At 40.1% G+C, this 23,555-nt stretch overlaps 1 protein-coding gene across 6 annotated transcripts in view; it reads right to left on the bottom strand.

The window, feature by feature from the left end:
- LPIN1 (lipin 1) overlaps positions 1-23,555 on the bottom strand; it is a 79,509-nt gene that overhangs the window by 26,819 nt on the left and 29,135 nt on the right. For 3 of the 6 annotated variants that reach the window (XM_032684322.1, XM_032684326.1, XM_032684320.1), the window contains exons 3-9: positions 11,812-12,012; positions 10,406-10,501; positions 8,863-9,200; positions 8,392-8,511; positions 7,194-7,301; positions 3,025-3,154; positions 814-1,123 (exon numbers count right to left, since the gene is read on the bottom strand). In XM_032684322.1, the coding sequence (XP_032540213.1) occupies positions 814-1,123; positions 3,025-3,154; positions 7,194-7,301; positions 8,392-8,511; positions 8,863-9,200; positions 10,406-10,501; positions 11,812-12,012 (1,303 nt within the window). Of the gene's footprint in view, positions 1-813; positions 1,124-3,024; positions 3,155-7,193; positions 7,302-8,391; positions 8,512-8,862; positions 9,201-10,405; positions 10,502-11,811; positions 12,013-21,561; positions 21,633-23,555 lie in introns of those variants that run through there. The other 3 variants (XM_032684324.1, XM_032684325.1, XM_032684323.1) reach the window with 3 other exon arrangements.

Below are 23,555 nucleotides of genomic sequence, written 5' to 3'. Positions count from 1 at the left end.
CAACACCAAATATCAGAAAAGTAATTAGAAAAAAGTTATGCAAATACTGAATAGTAAGCAGAGTAACACATTAGGTTTTTTTTGTTTTCAGAGACAGTGGAATGCATGGGGAAGAAGCTAAGAAACTTCTATGTTTACTGATTAAAAAGCAGCTGCACAAATTAGGCTTATATAAAGCTTATATAATTATAGAATGAGTGCTCTAAAACAGAAAATTTGTAAGCAAATAAATTTCATGTAAAGATTGTAACACTTGTTATAAAATATCATTAATATACAGCCCAGAAATTAGGAAGTAGAAAAGTAGATGGAGTTATATTTCACATATGCAGGACACGATATTTACCACACAGAACTGAAAAGGCTCATGTGAAACAAAAGCAGCTCATTTTAAGGCAAAACTGCTGTTTGTGCAAAAGGCATACTACAGTGTTTTACTAGAGCAGAGTTTCCACAGTTATCAGCAACATATAACTCAGGTGAACCAGCAGATCTACACAGTGCTTATCTACAGAGTGAACCCCCTGAATCTATCAAACATGAATGAAATTGAAGCAAGTTTTGCTCACAGTCTTGCTCATATGCACAGAGCTGCCAAGAACTCCAGACCAAGGAGAATTTTCTAATACATATCTCTTGTGAACAGCCTGCTGCACAACTCAGGTTTTGAAGGCTCCTTCCAAACCTTACTCCTTTCCAGACCTGAAAGTGTCTCCAGGGCACAGATTAATTTATATGGCAATGAGGTGCTTTACCACCATGAAATTTGAAGACAAAATCATATATGTAAAAGTGCAGAATCAACAGCTTTACCTTTCTTTCTCGAAGGGGAATCTGTCTTGCCAGTCGGTTGGGCTGAGCAAGCTGCAGCTTGTTTTATTTCTTCATTGGCAGGCAACGGTGGTACAGCTGCTCCTGGCGACTCTGTCTCTGGCTTATTTGTCTCAACTGGTAAGGGCTCACTTTCATCAGCAGTTGCTGCATCTGCTTGTCCAAGGGCAGGCGAAGGAGACACTGTATTAAGCTCCTCTATAGGAGAGCTCTGGATGACCCGAAAGTGAGTGTTTTCAGAAGGATTTACGTCCACCACGCTGGGTTCCTTTGCTTTGAGCAAAGAACTGGCCTGTGAGGAAAATGAAACAGATTATTATAAAGAAAAGCTCTTAAAAAATGCAACAGCCAGAGTTTAACCTGTTCAGTTCACTCCAGTGAGATGAGATTCTCAGGATAACCAACCACAGCAGAAAGCCATCACTAACTGAGATGGAGACTACAGTGCACAAACGACCTTTCTGCTGTGTGTTTGCTTGCACAAAATTCACCTGTATCTTGGGGCCAGGAAAGATTTGTTCTGCAATCTGCTCTACAGTCTTCATTTTCCACTCACCTGCACACCCCACCTCCCACCCTGCCTTCCTCCCTTCCTGTGAAAATCTCAGCTTTCCTTCAGGAGGTAACCTTGACAAATAGGAGAAAGTAGTGCAGACTGAAGTCCTTGCACAATCAGGATGTTCTCAGGCACCAGGACATTGTCATTCATCTATACCCCAGATTTAGATTTTAAATCACTTTATAGGAAAAATTTCAGATCTTCTCTGAGTGTGGGATAGGAAGTGTTCTTACAGAGGGGAGCTGAACTACAGCAGCAGCTGTATAGATGCTATAACCTTCACGTCATAGCAAACAAACAACTCTTACATGAAGATCAACAGCATCCAGAGTATAACTCCCAGTTCAGGTATGGTCAGATCAACTCAGAATAGCTCGTTTAAGGACACAGACAGGGACTTCAGAGGCAAAAGCCTCTAGGAATCAGATTTGCAACACAGACCAGGCTGTGTTACTGGAATAAAAAAGATATGCCTAAATCTGCTGAGAAACCCTGAATTCTAGACTGCAAATGCCAACTTGAAACTCCTGCATGGACCTGTGCACTTAAATCAGTTCTCTATGAGCAGAAAATGGCTCCCAATTTTCTTCTAATACACATGAGGAGGAAAATAACACAGAGCTGATGGTACAGCTCATCCTTGGCCTGTTAAAGAAGAGACCAGAACTCTTCTGAAGAAACTAAGAATTCAGGATTCCCATCCCTGTTTTTGTCACTAGTTACAGTGAATTAAAGATAAATTATAATAGTGCCATAACTCTGGTGCCATCACCAGAACACAGAAGCCTTCTTTCTGAGCAAGATACCCACCGCCCTGGCCTGCAAAGCAGGATTTTCTTTTTTCTTTATACTGTGTGTGTGAACCCATCTCTCCTGCGTTCCTGTCTGCAGAGAAGCCAGCCTTCAGCAGGAAGGGTCAAACCCTGCACTGTCCTGGCCCCCACAGTTGCAGTATTCCACTGAAACCTGACCTTTATTTCTCACACCCTAGGGCAGGCACAATAACTCCCACTTTCCCTTTCCCATAGGGATGCTCTGACTCCACAGCCATCACAAGGAGCTGACAGTACCTGAGGGAACTGCAGCATCCACAGCTGCCACAGTCACTGGGCAGCACAGGAGACAACGTTGCTGGGACACTGCAGATCCCACCACCTAATTGGGCCAAATGGCACCAAGCCAGTCCTCTCAGCCAAGAGAACAGCATGTCTGGGCATGCAGAAATATAGGTGTTTCTAGATGCTTATGTACTCAAGGAACACATTTTAATTTTTGTGATGCATACTGCAAACACCAAGCACCTAATTTCCATCTGAAGACCATTTATGAATTTCGATGATTTACCAAAGGACATTGGGTTTGATTTTATCTGGTTTTTACACCTGCAACTTTTACAAAACTAAGTCTTAGGTACTTCTTAATTTTCTACTGTATATCATCAGTATTGAGAACATCCATGGTGTAAGATCCAATACCTCCTAAGGAGTAAGATGCAATTCTCTTACATAAAAAACTGTAATTTTATGTAAAACAAGGATCCATTCCCTCTTCGGCAGTTTGCAGTAGAATAAGTAGATGTGCCCCATTAAAGCACAATATATGCTAGCAGGAATTAAACAAGTTACGTTGTATACCTTTGCAGCCTGGGGTAGCTCTCCCCATGCCCAGTGCATGTGGGGATTATCCTTCAGTCCACTTCTGTCCATAGGTTTACTAACTAATTCCGAGTCACTTTGAGGAGTAGGAGGGCGTGAATCTGATTGGCTAAAGAAAAACAAAAAATGTTACAAAACCAAAAGTAACCACAATGCACTAAGCACTTTCCAAACTGATATCCACCAACCCAAAGCACTGAAGATTGAAATAATCATGAGCCAATTGAAAGTATAAAAGGATGGCAAAGTGGTTAAACAGTTCAGGATCCTCTGATACTGGCATTCAGAGGTCTCATCCATTTTATAGTAAGTGCTGTTAAGGAAGTAGGATTTGAGAAGCTGAAAGAGATGGAACAAGAACACTGGACATGAACATTTCTAGAGGATTTTTGGTTTTCTGTATGGAAAAAACAATGTGGATGGTCCCAGCAGCAGTAGATGAATAGTTGTTAGTATTGTTATAGCGGATGTGAAGTGCAGAAATTACTCACTTGCATCAACAAGACACCTCATCCTGACTAAGTAATAAATTAGTCTAAGTAATCCAGTTGACTCCTTTATACTAACTTGTTCATGTTTATATGGAGAACAGCAGGAGAGCTACACAGAGAATTTGATCCCTTTCAGTTCAAACACAGTTAACTGTTTGTTTTGAGAACTACCCAATATAAACTATTTAATAATTAATTAGTATATTATCAGCTTGTAGCATATTTTTAATGTGGTGAAGACAATAACGTGATGTCAAATCAGTCATTAATAAACAATGATTCACTGATTTTAAGGGCAATAGGAAAAATTCCAATTATCTACTCTGTCTTTCTGCATAACATAAGTCATAGAATTTCACTGAGAACCCCCTAAACAAAGCCCATTATTTTTTGTCTGGTCCATAACATGTGTTGGTATACTCATCCAATCCCGATTTAAAAACTACAAACTACAAAAGAATCCACAACATTCCGAAGTCAAAGGTCCAGACTGAGTTACTTTCACTCCCAAAAACAGAAGGCTTCCTATCTCATGAAGTTCCTAACTTAATGAAGGTAGAATCACAGAATCATAGAATGGTTTAGGTTGGAAGGGACCTTAGAGATCATCTAGTCCAACCACTCTGCAGGGCACATGCCAGGAGACTGGGTTGCTCAGAGCCCCATCCAGCCTGGCTTTGAACACCTCCAGGAATGAGAAGTCCACAAATTTTCATGGCATCCTGTTCCAGTGCCTCAACACCCCTGGACTGAATAATTTCTTATCAAAAGTCCAATCTAAACCTACCCCCTTTCAGTTCAAATCCATTGCCCCTTGTCCTGTCCCTACATGCCCTTGTGAAAAGTCCCTCTCCCTTTTAGTTACTACTCTAAGGTCTCCCTCTTTCAATGAAAGGTAGTTACGTAGAGCTATCTGGTAGGGAATTCATTGGTCACAGCAAAATGATTACTCACAGTCACATCTGAAATAACATCAATCTAATTATCTACTTTATTCACTGTTTTCACCTATATTGCAATAAGATACGCTTTGAATATGGACAAATACTATGACTTTTTAGCTACAGATATTTATGTTACCTAATTAAATTATAAAATTTATAAGCCATACCACTGTGGCAGATCTTTTTAGGTCCTAAGAATTTCAAGTTTTTATCAGTCCTTAGGGTATAACCTACAATTTGACAGATGAAGGAATAATACAATGCAATTTTAAGTATTTTCAAGCTCTAGGAATTCAAGAAACTCCTAGTGGGTTTTTCAAAAACTTCTACATCTCCCACTGAAAATTTTGTAGGATTTGCAGTATTTTCCATGCTTAGGGTGCATCGAAACTTTGGAAATCAGGACCCTGGGCACTTCAGAAAATCTCAGCAGGCAATAATGCTCCTACTGCTGCTCTAAGCCAAAAACACCCTTTTAAAGAAGTCTTGTCACTTCATGACTTACCTAATCTGTGCACTACAGCCATTTCAACCTTCACAATACCTTAGAAAAATCTCCAGTCTGGCCTTTGGAGTGTGTTTAGCCAGGTTCAATTAGCCAACCTCAGAGAGCAGAGGTATTGTTTCCATTTCAGCTAGAACCTCTGCATTTTGCAGTGAGAATACTGATTTGGGGTGGAGAGAAACCTGGTCTTTTCCATAATTTTCATGGAAAGTACAGTTTCCTTGTACACACAGCTGAGTAGGGAAGAGCCCAGGCTGTTACAAAGCACCATGATTTACATTCCTGGACATACACATGCAAGTACCAGAACTATGGCACTTGCACATGTGTGTATGTTAAAGCAGGCAGAGTTCTGCTCTGTGAAGGCTCTTGCTGGAAAAGGCTGTTTGATGATCCATGCACACATCTGGGTTTGTCTTGGGCAGAACTATCTCTTGCAGTTCCTCTGCCCTTAAGTTAGGGACTGATGCAGCCCAGTTGAAATTCCCCAGCTTTGCAAAGATTGCTGAGATATTTCAGATCAAACTAGAGCCACCCATCCTGGCAACACTGTACAAGCAGGAAGGGAGACTTCAGCCATTTAGATCAGCATCTCTGATTCACATCCCATAAACGATGAATACTTGTGTCACAATCCTATGTATTCCTGAACAAGCTATGATTGCACTTAATCTAATTCAATGTCAAAGAACAAGGAACTTGGTCTGTAGTTGGCAGTTCTGCAATAGCAAACCATGATGATCTCTGCAGTGTTTTCCACTGGAAGAAAAAAGATCTCTGAGAAAGCAGAAGTGTGACCTGAGAAAAAGTCCCATCTTGACTGATGACAACCTGTGAAAACATAGTCAGAAGAAAGAGGCCTATGCCATGTACACAGCATGCTCACAGCAATAACTGAGAGCCTCCAAACCTCCTCTTAGGTCAACATAATAGAGTTTCTTATTTCACATGGAAGGAAAAAAATTGCTGAAAGACCCACCAGGCATTTATTTCAACAGTTGCAGACACAGAGAAGGCCTCACTCAGACAAGTTACTACAGCACTTTAGCTATCTAGACTCTAAGACAGGTGAACTCCACAGTCCACGAAGCGACCCAGAGCACACCATTCTTCCCTTCCAACCTGTGCAACTGCCCTTCCTTGCAATAGAAAACACTAAGGCAAAGAGCTTTGAATATCCCAGGATCTTGCTTTGACTTGGTGCTGCAACACAGTCGGGGGCAGACCTAGAAGCTGAGAAACCCTCAAGATTATCAGTTCTGATACAGCCTTAGGCACCTAGTACAGCAACTACATTGAGATAATGAATGAGCAATTTAGCCTGATCTATTATTCAAAGCTTTCCCAGCATTAATGGAGATTTGTAGAGGTCATATTCAGACATCTACTTTAAACTTTTTAACTGAGTTGCTGTGACCTCTCTCCCCTGACTTAATGGAGAGAAAGGGCCTGACTGCAGAATCTTGAGACTCCTCAAATTTAAGATAACACAAAAAGTGTCTGTATCCAATTTCACCTTTGTAGAAAAGAGTCCACCCTCAGAGGAATCCAACCTACAGAGAAGGTTTAAGTCTTAATCTGCTAAACCTCCAACAGGATGCCTTACCTATTGTCATCTTTATTCTGCAATGTTCTCCCCCAGTCCAATTCAACACACAGAAACTCTTCCCCTCTCCCAAATCAGGGAACAAAGGAAGAGGAGTTTTCTTTTGGCACTGGGTTCCTCCCATGACAAGTTTTTCATTTCTTATTGATCACTTAATCTCTGAGGTTTTTGTTTTGCTTTTACTTTTGCAACCTATGCACAAGCAAACAACTCAGGAAAACCATGGGATAAAAATGTCATTAAAATATACACTGACTGTAAAAAGCTACGTGGAAATGTCAATCTTCAGAGGAATATAAGTTTTCACTAGTTATGTTCTTCCTTTTTGGTGTTTTTATCACCTTAATCAACTTGAGTTTTAACCCAGGTTATATCAGCCATCCTCATTGAATGGATGATTCAACAAGGTAACTTACCTCCAGTCAATGCCCACAAAGAAGCAAAGAGAGGAAGTGGTTTTCAATGTCACTTTCAAAGCATCTGGGTTAGCAGCAAGTACAGTTATAAATTCAATGAAGTTCACTGAGTATTAATGTGTTAAAAGTGCATTAATGTGTTAAAAGGAGTAAAAAGCAGTCCAGAAAAGAGGACAACCGTTCTACCTGTCTGGAAGAGAAAAGTGGGAAGATTGTTGAGGACAAGAGTTAGATAGGCCTCCATCTGCTGGAACAGTGAGGAGAGAAGTTTGCCCTGCACAATCTATAGGCTTACTGGGCAGCAAAGCGTGTTGGGAGAAAGAAAAACAGTGCTGATTAACATAAACTCTTTGTGCATTAGCTACATGAATGCTGAATTTACATCTAGAGTTTTCAAAATCCAGAATACTGCAATCAAGAAACAAACAGAGCACACAGTTCCAAAAGCCATTGAAAGGACAGAGCACTGACATATGCTATCACCAGACTGGTGAGGTTAATCACATTCAGCTTTACAGGTAGTGGAGAAAGTTTCTCCCAGAGTAAAATTCAAAACATTTAAATTGAGCCCTTGCTCTGAAATAATCTCCTCAGGTCCCTTCCTCTGCCCCTCAACTACAGAGGTAGGATACTGAGATTAGACTTCTTAAGGTCTTGTGAATATTGCCGTACTCCAACAGTCTGCATGGAGGATGTGGAGCACACGTGCATGGGGGCACACTCATGCAGACCTAATTAGAATTATAATGCAATGTACATTAAGCAAAAATTGTCCCTTTTTGCCAGGGTTCCACAGACAAGAAAGGAGATCCGAGATGCTCTGATTTGACATGAAAGGTATACACATGCACACAAATACACATACAGGAAAAAGCAAGCAAATTACTGTATGTGTCCTCTTCACAATAAATATTCCATGTCTATACTAAAAGGGACATGAAAAGCTCATATTCTTATTCATTAAAAAAATCTTATTTTTATACATAAATTCCAATCTTTATTACACTCAGAGTACTAAAGACTTATAGACCTGCATCCACTAAAGTCTTTACAAGGTGCGTGCATCAGGCAAATATTCACATTTCACAAAACATTCATCCTCTCTACAATATTTATAAACAAACAGTGACATTAACAGATAAAAATATTTTTCAGAATTTGTAGACCTGCATTTGTATGCATACACTTGCTGAATCAAGGACAAAGCTTACCTGAAGTTTTTGTACACTATCTGAGCACAATTACAGAATGCATCTAACAGTGGTCAGTGACCATGTTTGATATCAAAATTTTTAGTATGACTTCACTTACTCTGGCATAGAAGACATTAATGGAAAAAACAAGATGAAGGTACTACCTAGGATTCTAGCATCAGAAAAAGTACCTTTGAAGAGGTGACCATTCTCCATCTGAACGAGGGTAAGGTGCAGACTGAGAAAGCACAGAAACTGCAGGAGCCTTTATGTCAGAAACATCATCAACAAACACATCTGGAACAGGGATCCTAAGTATGGGGAAAGATGTGACATTTAAAAAACATATCTGAATAGTAGAATTGTCATATACATCAGATAACAAAAAAACCCTACTGCAGAGAAGAACTAAAAGGAGATAGAGAAATGTTATGTTTCAAACCTTCTACTTCACACCACCACAGAGGATTCTTCTTATGTTTTCAATGTCATTTTCATTACTTTTGTTACTAACATTCCCAACAGCTCTCTAGCCTAAAGGATTTTTTCTTAAAGTAACATATTCATCACCCATGTGTTCTAACTTAGAAATTACTGTTGGAAGGCATGGCATGGAACATTAACACAGGTTTCCATTACATATCTTAATTGCAATGCAATACCTTGAATTGTCCAATGGTTCTTTTTCTTCCTCTGAGCTAATCTCTATAGGAAACATGTCTTCATCTTCTGATGTGTCTCCATGTGTGTCTTCTCTTTTTAAGCTGTCTATTTTATGGGTAGACTTCCTCCTCTTCTTCCTCCTTTTTTTCACAGAGCTAGAGACTGGAGGTGTTTCAGTAGAAGGCTGGGATCCATGGGCTTGGGTTGGTAATTGTGAGGATGCACTGGTGTCCAGGTTTCTTATCCTGTCTATGGAATTCCTCTTCAGTTGAGATTCCATTAAAGCAGTTCCCTCAGACAGAATGGGAGATGTGGAGAGATGATAAGGAATTACCTCCTGGAAAAGAAAAAATTCAAACCATGAAATATATTAGTTCTTCCACCAGTCATACAACTGGTTCTAAAACCTATGCACAACTACCAAAATATAAGTCATTTATTCCTCAGCTCAGCATGCTTCTATGGCATATGGAAATTGTTCCACAGCTGCATCTCCTTAGACAAGCCAGGAACAATACTCTTAATAAAGAGCATCTTCTGAGCATCTAACATTGGCCAGGTTGTGGCATGAGTCTCTATCCACCTCATGCTAGACACAGAGCAGAAACAAAATCTTAGTTTACAACCTGAGCATTTTGTAAAATCCAATTCCCCCTTACAACTCAGATGACACACAGTAGTCAGACAGGTCAGTGGTTTATAACTAGGTCACACAAACATCCTGCTATTCAATCATATATATACACATCTCTAAATACTCATGGAAATATTTCCAGCAATTTTCAGTCACCAAATAGCTGTTGCCACATAAAAGTTTTAAAATAAAGATATAGAAATGAATATTGCACATGCACACAGCTCTCACCTGAAACTAGTAATATCATATTCAATACAAGAATTTGAAAACTCATCCTACTCTGGACATGGACAAAAATTTTTGGGGATATCTGAGGAGAAATGCCTGCAAAATTTTCTTATGTTACATTAGGTGTGGACTACTCAAAATTAATGTGACCATAACTTATATAGATTAGTATTTAACCACAGCTTAAAAGCAGACATTCTCACTTAAATATAATTCCACATGAACAATAGTTGTGAGATCATGTTTACAGTGAGTACCAGAATTAATCTGTGAACAGATGTTTACAGAGCATGTGCACTTTTACTGGCAGTTTGTCTGAGTGCATGTGTTCAAATTAAAGATTTCCACAAAAAATCAGATCCTTGGACATTAACCTCTGTTGCACACAACTTTGGAGCATGTGAACTCTGTACATGCCATTTCTGTTCACACACTGGTATGCATGATTTATTTTTCAGTTACGTGTTAACTTTAGATTTTTTCAAATCTCAGCAACTCAAAGAAATCCCAAAGTAAGAGCACAGCATTTAATCTCCATAGCTGAAAATTGTCCAGAAACTTTCAAAATTATGAAATGGGTAAAAGTATATTTTTTCAACAAAATTCCTAAAATCAAAACTGACTCTGAAGAGCAGGCATTGAATTTTTAATGAATTAAAAGTACTTCTGACTCTTACCTGATCATTATCTGTCTCCTGCACAAAAAAGGCCTCCCCATTGTCTCCTAGTTTCATGTGCAAATCTACAGCCTCTCCATTAATTTCTATGTCAACCTGGAAGAAAATAAGTATATTCTCATATGAAAAGAAAGTTATTTTAGGTACACAGTTCCTGTTCAGCTGTCCTTCTGCTGTCACTGAGCAAACTCTTCTCAGGGAAGTGTAGGAAACCTTAAAATAAACATAAAACAGTAAACCTCTCTGTTGCTTTCCTTACCCCTTCACAAGGCAATCAATTACAGAAATGTTTTCCTAACCTGTTCAGCTCATTGCTGTTTTGTTCCTTTATTCAGAAAGGTTTACAGACATTATATAAAGTTCTGAATATTTTTAAATATAATTCTGAATGCTTCACTTGCCACACAAATCTGTTTGGTCTTTTAATTCATCGCCTAATTTTGAATTGTGCAAGAAGCACTTCCAAATGCAAATTCTTAATAAGCTGTCTTTCAAATTCATTAAACAGACTTCTCTTCACACTATGAGAAGTAAAAATAAGAAAAATCATTTTACATTCAATTCATGTGTCTATTTCTTCCACACATTTATCACATCACTGTACAGCCTTAATTATCTCCATTTCTTCTCAGGAGGATCCTTCTCTTTGCCTATAAACGTTCTTGCCCCCAACTCCATTTTCATTGTAAATTTTTTGGAAATTTGGACAAGTCTACATTTATGTTGTATTTCAGGACACAGTATTGGCACAGTTACATTTTCAACTTTTACCCATCCTAGGTATTGGAATTTCTTTCTGATCCATGTAAGAATTGAACAATATCCACGTTGACTTTAGGATCTTTCTGCTGAACAATTATGGCTACATTAGAACCTAGACTGCATGTAGTTACAAATTATTTCCTAAAATAATCTGCCACGCATTACTCAATGGCAACTTCATATCTGATATCATATTGCCATGTCATTCAGCCTGGTTACATTTATTTCAAGGTCCTCACTGATTTTTCTAGCTTCAATTAACCTCAACATTCTATTATCTGAAAATATTACTTTACTAATACCTCCTTTTTTGCAATTATCATTGAAACGTGTCAAAGAAATGGGTTTTAACACACAGTCACTAGTAGAGTCTAGTATAGGCTCAAATTAGCACATTCAAAATTTTGCTTTTTGAAAATAAACATTACAGATTTCATGGCTTTTTTTGTTTTTTGTTATAGCCGATATCTCATAAATTATACTCTGAAATGCAAGAATTAGTAACAACCATTTTAATTGAACCCTACCTTAATTCAGGCGTGTCTAAAGAAAACTTGATTAGCAGACCACAGCACATTCAGTAACCTTCACGCTATTAGAGCTAACTCACAAACAAAATATACAAAAATTCTCAATTTTCTTACCACTTTCTCCCTAGAACGTAGAACTCCCATTTTCCCAAAGCGAACATGGAAAGGGGAACACTGAAGATTTCCATCTGGCTGACGTACAACAATTATATCTATACATCCCGACAATGTGGCTGGGTTCAGTCCCTTATAGAGCTCCTTCACAGTTACAAATACTTGCCCTGCTAACTGTCCAACGTAATTCATGGTTTGGACCTGAAAGGCAAAAGACAGAACAAATTAGATTCTGATCCCTGATTTGTACTTTAGAGATATTTGAGAGACGGAGAATATAGCAGTAGGGTATTCTCCTCTTTCACAAATTAACAATTTTACACAGAATCAGGACTTCCCACCTGATTTATTTACAGCTGATGCACGTTTGTAAAGAGCTTTTAAAAGAAAAAAGCAAATGAGATCTTGTAAGTCAGCAAATTGTAACAGCTTCAAAAGTTCATTAAAATCAGTTGCCTACGAAACCACTGTCAGACTTTAGACTCTAAAGCTCTTAAATATCTCCAATTATCTCTGAAGAGAAAAGCATTACTTCCAGAATAACATCTCCTATCATTTATTGTGCCATCAACACCAAATTTACTTTTCTCATTATTTCCACAGGCTTTTAAGGGCAGGACAAGTGAATGGTTTTAAGCAGATCCAATTTTCCACTGCACTGAAGTCAAAGACTATTTTCCCACTTTACAGGGATTTCTCCCATTTGAAGATTATTATAATGCATACAGACAATAGATATGCATTAAGGTTGGACAAGCAACCTTCAATCCAGAGTGTTTGAACATTGGAGTACTTCCTAATGCAACTTCACTGTTCTTGTTTCAAACAGCCTTTTACTATCAGCAGTTTTATTAAAAATCAGACGTGCTGATGGCTGAAGTTATTGGCTTTATTTCCCCTGCCCCTGGATTTCTTTAGTGTTTAGTATTTAGCATTTAGTTTGCTGCTTCTACTCTGCTAATGCACATCCTATTTAATACATTTAGCCCCCCAGACATGACAGCATAGACATACTTATAGGATAAAAAAGACTTTTAAGAGCTCTCAAAATATAAGTGAATTTAAGCAGATACCATTCTGAACAGTACAGATTTTAAGGACTTCCAGTGTCTATTGTTTTCATTATTTTTCCAACACCTCTTGCAGATTCCAAGGCATTGGTTTCTGCAAAGTCCTTGCGCACTCAGTACAGAGCACAAGACTTACATACAAGTTCTTAGGTAGGCTGTACTACATCACCTGGACATTAATAAAAGAGACACTTGCACAATGGGCAATGCTAAAACTCCCACTGATGGTGACAAGAACAGAACTGAGCTCAGAGTCTGAGACAGTCACTGTGCAGCAGCAGCATCTGCTACAATACTCTTTCAGCTTTGTTTTTTCATAAACAGCAAAAAGATGTACGAGATGTAAAAATGGCTCCAAATTTTAACTGTTATTTACAGTTACAAACAAAAAACTATTTAAAGAATACAAGGAAAGAATTACAGTAAAAAATCAGAAAGTTAGGAAATGCTATAATTAAGGCAGGTCTCTTCATGCACTGCTGTTCTATTTAATTAACATTCACCTGTGTTTTTTTCCAAAAAAACCTAGGATGGACTGAGGCTTTACTTCCTTCTCTGTTTCTATTTTAATACATGGGTATCAGGACACAAACCATGCATGCTCTGAAGGAAGAATTATTTATGTTAGTCATCACTACATTGCCCCTGAAAAGCAATTATGGTCTCCCCATCTGACAACTGGGGGGCTGAATTACAAAAAGCTTAAGATTAAAACTAGGCATTAACTTCAAAAATCACACACTTTTTTTTAAGTATTAACTATACGAGATGTTGTCATGGTTTAACTCCAGTCACCAACCAACCATCACAACGCCACTCACTCACAACCAACTCCCCACCCCAAGCAGGATGGGAGGAAGAATCAGAATAGTGAAAATGATAAAATTCATGGCTAAAATAAAGACAGTTTAATGGGACAGAAAAGAAAGAAAATAATAATCATTACAGTAATAAATTATATAATAATAATAATAATGTAATAAATAATGGTAATAATAATAATAATAAAATATTTTCACTATACAAAACAAGTGATGCACAATGCAACTGCTTACCGCCCGCAGACTGATGCTCAGCCAGTACATGAGCAGCAGCCCATGACCAGTTTTCCCCCCAGTTTATATTCTGGGCATGACAATATATGGTATAGATTATACCTTTGGTCAGTTGGGATCAGCAGTCCTGGCCATGTCTCCTCACAACTTCTTGTGCCCCTCCAGCCTTCTCACTGGCAGGGCATGAGACACTGAAAAGTCCTTGGCATAGTCTAAGCACCGGTCAGCAACACCTAAACCATCAGCGTGTTACCAACATTATTCTCATCCAAAATCTCAAACTGTACCATCCTCTTAGGATGAAAATTAATTGTATCCCAGCCAAAACCAGGACAGATGTTAACTAATGGAAGAATAATCCCTAAATACGGTTTGGAGAAGCCTTTCTGCACAGCCCTCAATACAGGCACCTAGAAAGTGTACTGAAAGTACTTTTCAGAAAGTACTGAAAAGCCAACAGATAGAAATTTCATGACAATTATATTTAGTTTTGCTGCACTGAACTGGTATTAGCACTTTTGGGCTCCTATTATACATTAGAAACATGCTTTCTTAAATGCTGTTTCATAGGGAATGGCACTTCAAAATCAGGCCACACCCTATGTTGTGTCACAGAACAACAGGTTGGAACAGATTTCTAAAGGTCACCTGGTCCAAAAGACTGTCCAAAGCAGGGACAACTTGGACCACACAGCCCACAGCCTTGGTCCAGCTGAGTTCTCAATGTCTTCAAGGACAGATTTTTCAGCCTTCCTGCACTCCTGTTCCTATGTTTGCCTGTCCTCACAGAGAAAATTTTCTTCCCGATACCTAATTTGAATTTCCCTGTTGCAACTTGTGCCATTGCCTCTTGTCCTATAACTGTGCACCTCCTAATATTCCAGCTGTTTCCTCTATACCCCCTAACAAGTAACTAAATAGTCTGAAGACTAAACAAAACTAGGTTTCTCCGCCTCTTAAGTCAAAAGTTCTTAGTCTCCTAATTATCTTGGTGGCCACCATCTAAACTTTTTAACAAGATGGCACCACATAGGCACAGACTTCAGTTCAGAAGTGAGCCTCCAGGGTGACAGATGTAAGGAAACTTTTAAAATTATCCCTGTGCTGTAGAAAAATACTTCAGTTTCTACTGAGGATTTTTCCAGCCTAAAGCGCAATAAGAAACACATTTCTCATTGAGCTAAGACTAAATTTAACAATGGTTACAATTAGGCTCAAAATTACACTGCATAGTTCATCCCAATTAATGATTGGTTTGCTGAAGTAACAAAATTTCTAGGTGCAAAACAGCCACAACTTCCTTGGCAGGGAAGGAGCTGCTGGGACAGTATATACACCCCACTATTTGGAGAGTTATGGTCAGACAATCCAAATATGAGGACTGATGCATCCCCTTAACAAGTTACACCAGCACGGCTCCTAAAATCATAAACAGAGAATTTTGCAAATATTCTTGTTCAAAACAAATCTTAGCTGCACTGCCTGCCCTATCTTAGGACACAGAGATTATTTTTATACTCACAAATTAAAAAAGTTAGGCACCATCCTCAAGCTCTGGCCAGGCCAACTGGCACAGTACAGTTTGCTTCCATACAGTGGAAATCTCCTATCCCTTACAAAGAAAGTGCCACATTCAAACTGCTGGTGATGGACACTCCTTTGAAGCTGGGCTGAACCTGACGTGCAACAAAATCATTGTAGAACTCAGAGACAGACTAGGAGACTAATCACATAAACCGCATTTCCTGACAAAAACGGTTTATATTTCACATGTAAGGAATAAAAGATGCTGTAGTTAAAATGGGGGAGAGTTCAGAAATTAGACTCTGATGGATGTAGGCCCCTTATTCTAACTTTTATACATGCCAATCAAAGCTGAGATTGTTTGGAGTCTGAAGTTTGTAAGTTTATACTCCGAACCTAAAGTCAGTCCGTACTATGTCAGCACTCCAGGAAACCAACATTCCTCAAACCCCAGAGAGACTGCATGTGGTTTTGGAGCAACACTTCACTCTGGCCACTCCAAGAACTCTTTCACTTACTGACCAGGCAGCAGCAACTTCAGCAATAAACATGAATTTACGTCATGGGCTAAAGCCCCTGTGCCTGTCTAATTATACTCAACTTAGTAGAACTCTTGTTCTCATACCATGCTAGTGGACATAGCATAGAATATTTTTTTTCATGCTGGGAAAATTCAGAATTCTTTTAATCCAAGCTTGCAGCAAGAGAGAACAGTCTGTACTGCTTCTGTCAGGATTTTCAAATGGCTTGAGTTTTATTCTTTGCCAGCTCTAAATAAATGTATCTATTATAAAATTAAAAGTATAATTTTTAATGTAAATTTAACTAGCATCATCTGCCAGGAGGTTTAGAAAATTTCCAACTCTTTTGATTGCTAAAGACAGCAGTCATTTTTCAGAATTTATCATCATGTGGAAAAATGAGTCAAAAATAAATAGCTAAGTATCTTCCTTATTACTTAACTGATTTATTCACTTAGAAAAGATTGACCCAGCAAAGTTAATTCTTTAAAGTCCTGCTCTGCTACATGCCACAGTAAGATCAAATGCATTGCCATCTCGATAATCCACTTCTTTCATACAGGTACACTAGACTGTCCTAATTCCACTGGAAAAGTCAGTAATTGTGCTCTTTGTGGCCCAATTTTGATTGTTTGGGTTTTTTTTACAGCTCAACTCTTGCCCATACCTTTTCATCTTTCTTTACTTTCTTTTCATAAAATAAAATACTTAAAGTCATAGGAACTAAAGGCCTTTTTTCCCTTTGCAATACCCACTGTCTCCTCAGGTGCCACAACATAATGAGTAAGAGATTAGATATCGACACACATACAAATTACTAAGGGATACAAGTGCTATTCAACATGTTCTAATGTCAGACACTTGATTTAGGTAGCATGCTGCAAGGATAACTAAAAACTGGAGCACACTTCCTCTGGAGATAGGGAATTTCCAACACAGAAAATTTTGAGAAGGACAAACATCTGCTAGGACTGGTTTAAGAACAAGTAACTGTAATCTTTGGGAAAGATGTTGCTGTTCCTGTGACCAAAACAGTAAACCAAACCATATCTCATCACAGAGCTGACCATTACAATCTGGACATCTCAACTGAATCTATTTAAATTTCAAAATCTGCTTCTTTTAGGCACAGGCCAATAAACACTCTCCCAACAATTCCCAGGCACAGCTAATGAGAGATGATGGACTGTGGACTACTCCCATGGCCATTTAGTAGTCACCTTCTTCTAGAGGTTAAGAGAGCTTTACAGAATAGATGTGAGCAGATGGTGCTAGCTGGTCGGGCCACCCAGAACGAACTTTGGCATCATTTCATTCAGTAGGAGGGATGTAACATTTAGGTCCCTTTCTGTCCCTTTACTCAGGTTCTACAGTTATGACTGTGCATTGGCCTTGTAGGCCAGGAGAGAAAAATTTGCAGCAATGGTAAACATAACACAAACCAAATGCTTAGCACAAGGAAAAACAACACATATAGACAGTTATGCTTTTAATACCTGGTGTGATGATGAGACCTTGGTCCACCACTGAAGTGGTGGGCATAAGCATAAAACAAATCAACCTAAGAACTTCCATACAACTTGTGAGATTATGAAAGGAAGACAAAAATTGATGAGCCAGTGTTCACTTAAAATACATTACTGCAACTCTGCTGCTAACACTGAAACTATGACAATTTTATAAACCTGATCTGCCCTTGGCTTCTGTTTTAAGGATGTAAAGCTTGAGAGAGACCAGACTACATTTGGGAATCAGACTGTGGTCCTTTCAAGAGAATTATTCCATATTTACCAGAAAAAAAAAGAAAAAAAAGTGAATGACATTATTCAAAGTCAGTGCTTATTGCCACTCTTTTACTGCATATCAAACACTTATTTTCTTGACTCTGAAGCAATTTAGTACTGAACATCAACTCCCTCTACTGTAATTAATGGAATTTTACTATTGACTTAAGTCTTTACCATATTGAAAACAGTTTCAGAGGTTATGTTCTAAAAAAGATTTATGACAAAAATGTAGGGGAGAGAAGAAAATATTTTAGATGAAGATTCCCTAGATGATTTTTTTAAAATTAAGCTGTACCACAAACATATTAACAGTGACTTCTTAAAGACAAAAGCTCATAATAACTATCATTCTATTATTTTTAAAAGAGGTACTTTTGTTTATCAGTAAGTACACATTGTACAGCCACTAAAGCTGTGTGATTGTCACATTAAAATCTCTTTATATTTTAAACAATTTCAGGTTGGAAACTGAAAATCATTAAGAACTTTTGAAAGCCTTTTTCTTAACTATTTGTTAGCTCCCACGTCAATCAAACCCAAGGTCACTGCCATGAATTCTGATCATACTTTTTTTGAGTAAATTCCACACCAAAGTTGTGCACTTCTCAGAGCAAAGTCAGAACCTGGATTTACTTTCTCTAGAGGAGCCATGCAGACATGGCACAGGACTTTGGGAGCCCTCAGTTTAGGGCTCTACTTTCCTACAAGATTTCTACATAGTTTTTAGCAAGTTATTAAGGCTTATATCTCAGAGGGTGTGTAACTCCCACTGGTTTTAAGCAGGGTCTCCCACTGTGGTTGTATATCAACTGCAGTATGGCAAGCTCATCCAAGTGAGACATAGACAAGCACTCTCCTTGCATATTCCTTTTTCCTGGGAAAGGAAAACTGGACACATGACCTGAAAGGGAGCCATAAGTAGCCATGACCCTGATTTGGACAAGTAGCTGAGGGAGAACTCCGGAGCACTCTGCTGAGCAGCGTGACACTGGTTGTTCTGTAAATAGGAGTGCAAACTCTGTCCAAGTCTGATTATAAGCACATTTGTTCCAGACTTCTCCACAGTCACAGCTGCATGGGACAGACCACATTCCTGCAGGTGATCTGACAATAAGTCTGGTCAATCAGGAGACAGGTGCAATTCACATGTACGTCCCACATCAGAAAGCAAAATTTGGCATGTGGCTGGCTCTAAACAAAGTAAGAGCATTGTGATTTCTCTGCCAGCCAAATCTCCAGAAATATTTTAGGATTGAGATTAAGCTGTTAGGAACTATTTGACTTCCACTACGAGTTAGCCAAGGTCAGTGCCAAAAATTGTGACTTCTCACAGCAGCCAGAGAGTCAAAAGGATCAAATGTCAAACTTATCTTCCAAGCTGCTGGTCCCTCCAAAATACCACCACTCACACTCACTTGAAGATGTGGACTCTGAGATGACTATTCATTTGGTTCTGATATTCAAATAGTTGAGACTTTACTTGGTGCAATACTTCATAAAGTTTCTGTAAAAGGCCTATTATTTTCTTGAGAGCAGGTGAAATCAAAAATTCAAACCAAAGACTCAAAACTTGTCTGTAATGAATCCTCATTTTCAAACAAATGGAGGACTGGCCAATAGCCCCACAGTCAGGGTATCAGACTGGTAACCAAGAGTCCAGGAGAATTATTTCAGGGCCAGCTGAAGTGTACAACCACAGTTCCCACACCAACCTCCCAAATGTACATTCCCCACTCCCCTAAATCTTGCCCTTGTCTCAGCACTGAAAACTAACATCACTAAAACCAGGTTCAAAATAAATATTTAAATTTTATATTTTAAATTTTAAATTTCATATTTTATTATTTTAAAATAACTTCTAGCTGGATCAACAGGGTGATCTGACTCACCACATACCCATACAATTGCTACTACCAACTAAAGAAAGAAACTAAGAGTCAGTGTTGTGCGGTAAAAAGGACATCTCTGTTGACTTTTTAGGCAGCCCTGAAATCATACCTCAAGACTTGCCTCCTCCTTTCCCTGAGGTTTCCTGGGAGACCTTCCACATTTCCCTTCATCTCTGTGTGCCTCAGCTTCCCACCTGCACAGTGCTTCCCTCCTCATGGAGACACTTTGAGGGAACGTACAGAAGGGCTGAGACCCCTTTGGACTGACCCTGCATAAAGAGGTGCACACTTTACAAACAATTGAAAAGTACAAACTGATGCCTAAAAATGAGAACTCTTGAAATAGCTGGAGGATATATGGTAGGTCATGTACAGTGCTGCCCTGTGCTACTGCTCTGATGTCAGAGAGGGAACATAAATTATAATGGAAAAACAGTAGTAGCTCTACTCTATACTGACATCTCATGTGACTTGGCATCCTTTCTTTCAGCAGGACTGGAAAACAAACTTGTTTGTTAGGCTCTAATTTTATGTTTTCCACATATTTAGAGTTTAAAGTAAACTCTTACTGTATTTCAACTGTATATATGTTCACAGATAAACAAATGTGCACCTCCACATCTTCAAGTATGGAAAAGGGCCAAAGACTAAAACTTGCCCAACTCCTTACAAACAGGCCCTACTACATAAGGTAAACAAATATTATCAAGGGCTACCCACATTTGGGGCTATCAGAAAAGCAGGCTATCAGAAAAGCAGAAAGTATCTAAAACCATAAGAAGCTATTTTAGCTATTTTCATGGCTTTATGCTTAAAATTATAACAATTATGTTAAGTGTTTCTCCTCTTCACTGTCTACCTACTTTTTCTCCATCTCTCTTCATGGAAGTAGGCTCATTTTATTGTAACAGGAATTCATTCATCCAACTTCTAACAATACAATGATGACAGCACAATGTTATGTATGTACACTAAGCATTTGCCAGTATCTGTTTCCTAGGACAGCAGAGATACAGATAAAGCTATCCAGAAAATAAACAACTCCCTAACACCCCCCAGACTATGCACCAAATTAGAGGGATAACAAAAATATTGAAGGGTTTTGTCTCCTTCCCCTCCCTTCACAAGATACATTTGCTTTCAGTTTTGCTTCTTGAAGGTAGGGGAGATACCCTAATCAATAGAAAAAGTAACAAGTATTGGGGCAGGGAGGGTGGAGGAGGGAAAAGGGGCCCATATAAAAGAAATACAAAATATCTGAAAGTTCATATTCATATGCAGCCATTGCACTGATGCCAGGCAGGCTCTGCTACGTCATTAAATCCCTCTGTACTATTGCCGCTTTCATTATTCCAGATCAGGGAAAGTATTAGTGAAGCAGTGGCACTAACGCAGAGATTTGCATCAGCAGCTGCCAGCCAAAGGGAGGCAAAAAATACAATCCCGAATGTGAAAGGGAAAGCAGCAGCAGCACACAGAGGGGCACTGGCCTCCACCAGCTCACACCCCAAACCAACACCCCCGCGCTGGACGCCTTTCCCGAGGGTAAACCTGGGAAGCATCGGATCTTCCCTCTCGCCCGCTGCACAAAGCACTATCCAGCCACGATGTGCTCAACAACCCCGGCGCTCGCTGTCACTGCCAGAGCCGGGCTGTCCGGCAAGGGAAGGCAGGGACTGCGGGCAAGAGGGAGGGCAGGGGGAAGGGCAGGGGAGAGGGCAGGGGGCGCGGGCAGGGGAGAGGGCAGCCGCCCGAAGACCCGCCAGGGCCGGCAAGATGCCCAGGCCGACCGACCCGCTGCCTCCAGCCGCAACAACGCCCGGCGGGGCATCCCAGCCTCGCCTTCCCCGCCCGGGGGCAGCCGGAGGAAGGAAGGGCCTCCCTGCCCGAGCCCCCGCACCCACCTGTGCCTCGGGCCGGCTCCCGCAGGCTCCGCTCGCCGCCGCCTCTGTGGCCGCCGCGGCCGCGGGGACGCCCCGGGCCCGGCGGTGCCGCCCCGGAGGAGGGGCCGCGGTGCCGGGGCGGGGGCGGAGCGCGGTCCCGGCCGCGCCTGAGCTGCCGCAGCAACCGCGGGTCGGGGCGGGGCGGCGGCCGCGCCATCGCGGGGGGCGGTGCGGTGGGGTGGGGTGATATGTCCCCGGGTTTGTGATGGGAAAAGCGGACAGCGGAAGAGGGAATCGGTCAGCCCAGCCTGACCCGTGACAGGCGCCGGGGCAAGTTTGAGCTGCCAGAGCCCAGCCATCGGGAGCGCGTCTTTAAGCCTCATGCGCTTTATCGCTGTAAATAAATGCGATTAAATAAAGTTTTGCCACCGGATAGTGGTTCCCTTCCATTTAAACCGTATCGAAACCTCCTTCTACACTGAGAGCAGCCTTACACCTCTAAATAGGGAAGTGGGTGTCCGTGTTAAAAATGACCCGATGAAGGAATCTTCCAGGCTCTTTGAAGTCTGTTTACAGAAGGCAGGAGAGGGTGGTGCTATGTGCAAAACAAATGAGAAGTAAACTGAGTAACACACAAAAAAGAGAACAAAGAAAAAAATACATATATATATATAAAGGGAACAAAATTCATTAGTTGAAGCACCCTGCTAATTTTAGGCCTGAAAACAAGTTTTTGAGAATCGGATTTCATGGATCTGCATATTCTAGTCCCCAAAATGTGCATGCAGCTGAAGCCTGGGAAGAGTTCCCTGTCGAGTAATTAACGCTTAAGCCTTCCATTTTCTGTTAACTTTCCAGTTACACTGTAAAACAATCCCAGTGTACATCACCCAGTCATAATCCTTCAGACTTGTTTTCTGTGACACATCTTCCTGCTGTAGCTCTATTAGCTCTGTGTCTATGTTGGCCAGTCTTTGTACAGTTCACAGCCACGATGGAGTTGCTGGGTGATGGGGCCTGGTGTACACTCACAGACTCCAATTCCTGCCTCTTGTTCTCCTCCATTCCGACTTGCACAGCTACACTAATGAGTTTACTTCAGTTTTGGAACACAAAAGTCAGTGAAGATGGTTTCTGCCCGGACACAAGGGTCTATGCTTAATCTCAAAGAGAAAATAATACATCACTGAGCCCAGAAATACCTGCAGTTTCATTACCCAGGCATATCATATCTAATCCCTTGTCAGTGGGCAGTCAGTAGGCAATGAGGAATGCTGGTAAATAATCCCATCCTTGATATTAATACAAGGATCTCTGTCTGTGTTGGCTGTGGATCCTGACCAGTGCCCACCACTTTTGTGTGGACTGTGATCCCATATTGTATTCCCTCTGAGAGGATGGTAACCGCCAGCCATCACCATCCATGTTAGGTGGGAGGACTGCTCTAATATATTGGTCTAATATGGTCTTTCACTACTATACTAAAATCAAACAGTAACACACTGAATCAAAACCCCTGTCTTTCCACAGTCTCAACAGCACCCACCCTTCTTGCTTCTTTCAGAAATCCAGAAGGTACAGCCTCAGTTATGGAAGTTCTATATTGTGTTTATAGCTACTTATCATGTCCAACCATATGTTGCTTGATGTAAAATAATCCACAGAATAATGGTCTACATTTTTTATGGTTTCACATGCAAGATCATGGAAATACAGCCATGATACACACAAGAAGCTGTGGGAAGTGCCAAATGCTCGCAGGGCAACACTGAGCTTCCGTTAACAACTATGCTTTTTTACTCTGTTCTTATTGATGGTGTGACCAGTGTGCAGAGCAGTGTTCCTCAGATTACTTCCCTGGAACAATCTCTGCCAAATGGTTCTGAAGTCTTTACTTGTGCTGCACTTTAGCTCATAACTGTTCTCCACAGTTACATCTATCTGGAGTACCAAGCACTAATACATAATCTTTGATATTGTCCAAGCCTTAGCATGGTTATGCTGTGATTTTGACT

The sequence above is a fragment of the Chiroxiphia lanceolata genome, chromosome 3, assembly GCF_009829145.1.
Source record: "Chiroxiphia lanceolata isolate bChiLan1 chromosome 3, bChiLan1.pri, whole genome shotgun sequence".
Classification (NCBI taxonomy): Eukaryota; Metazoa; Chordata; class Aves; order Passeriformes; family Pipridae; genus Chiroxiphia; species Chiroxiphia lanceolata.
Note: the sequence above shows the minus strand (reverse complement) of the source record. Positions and strands in the feature narration are given on the sequence as shown.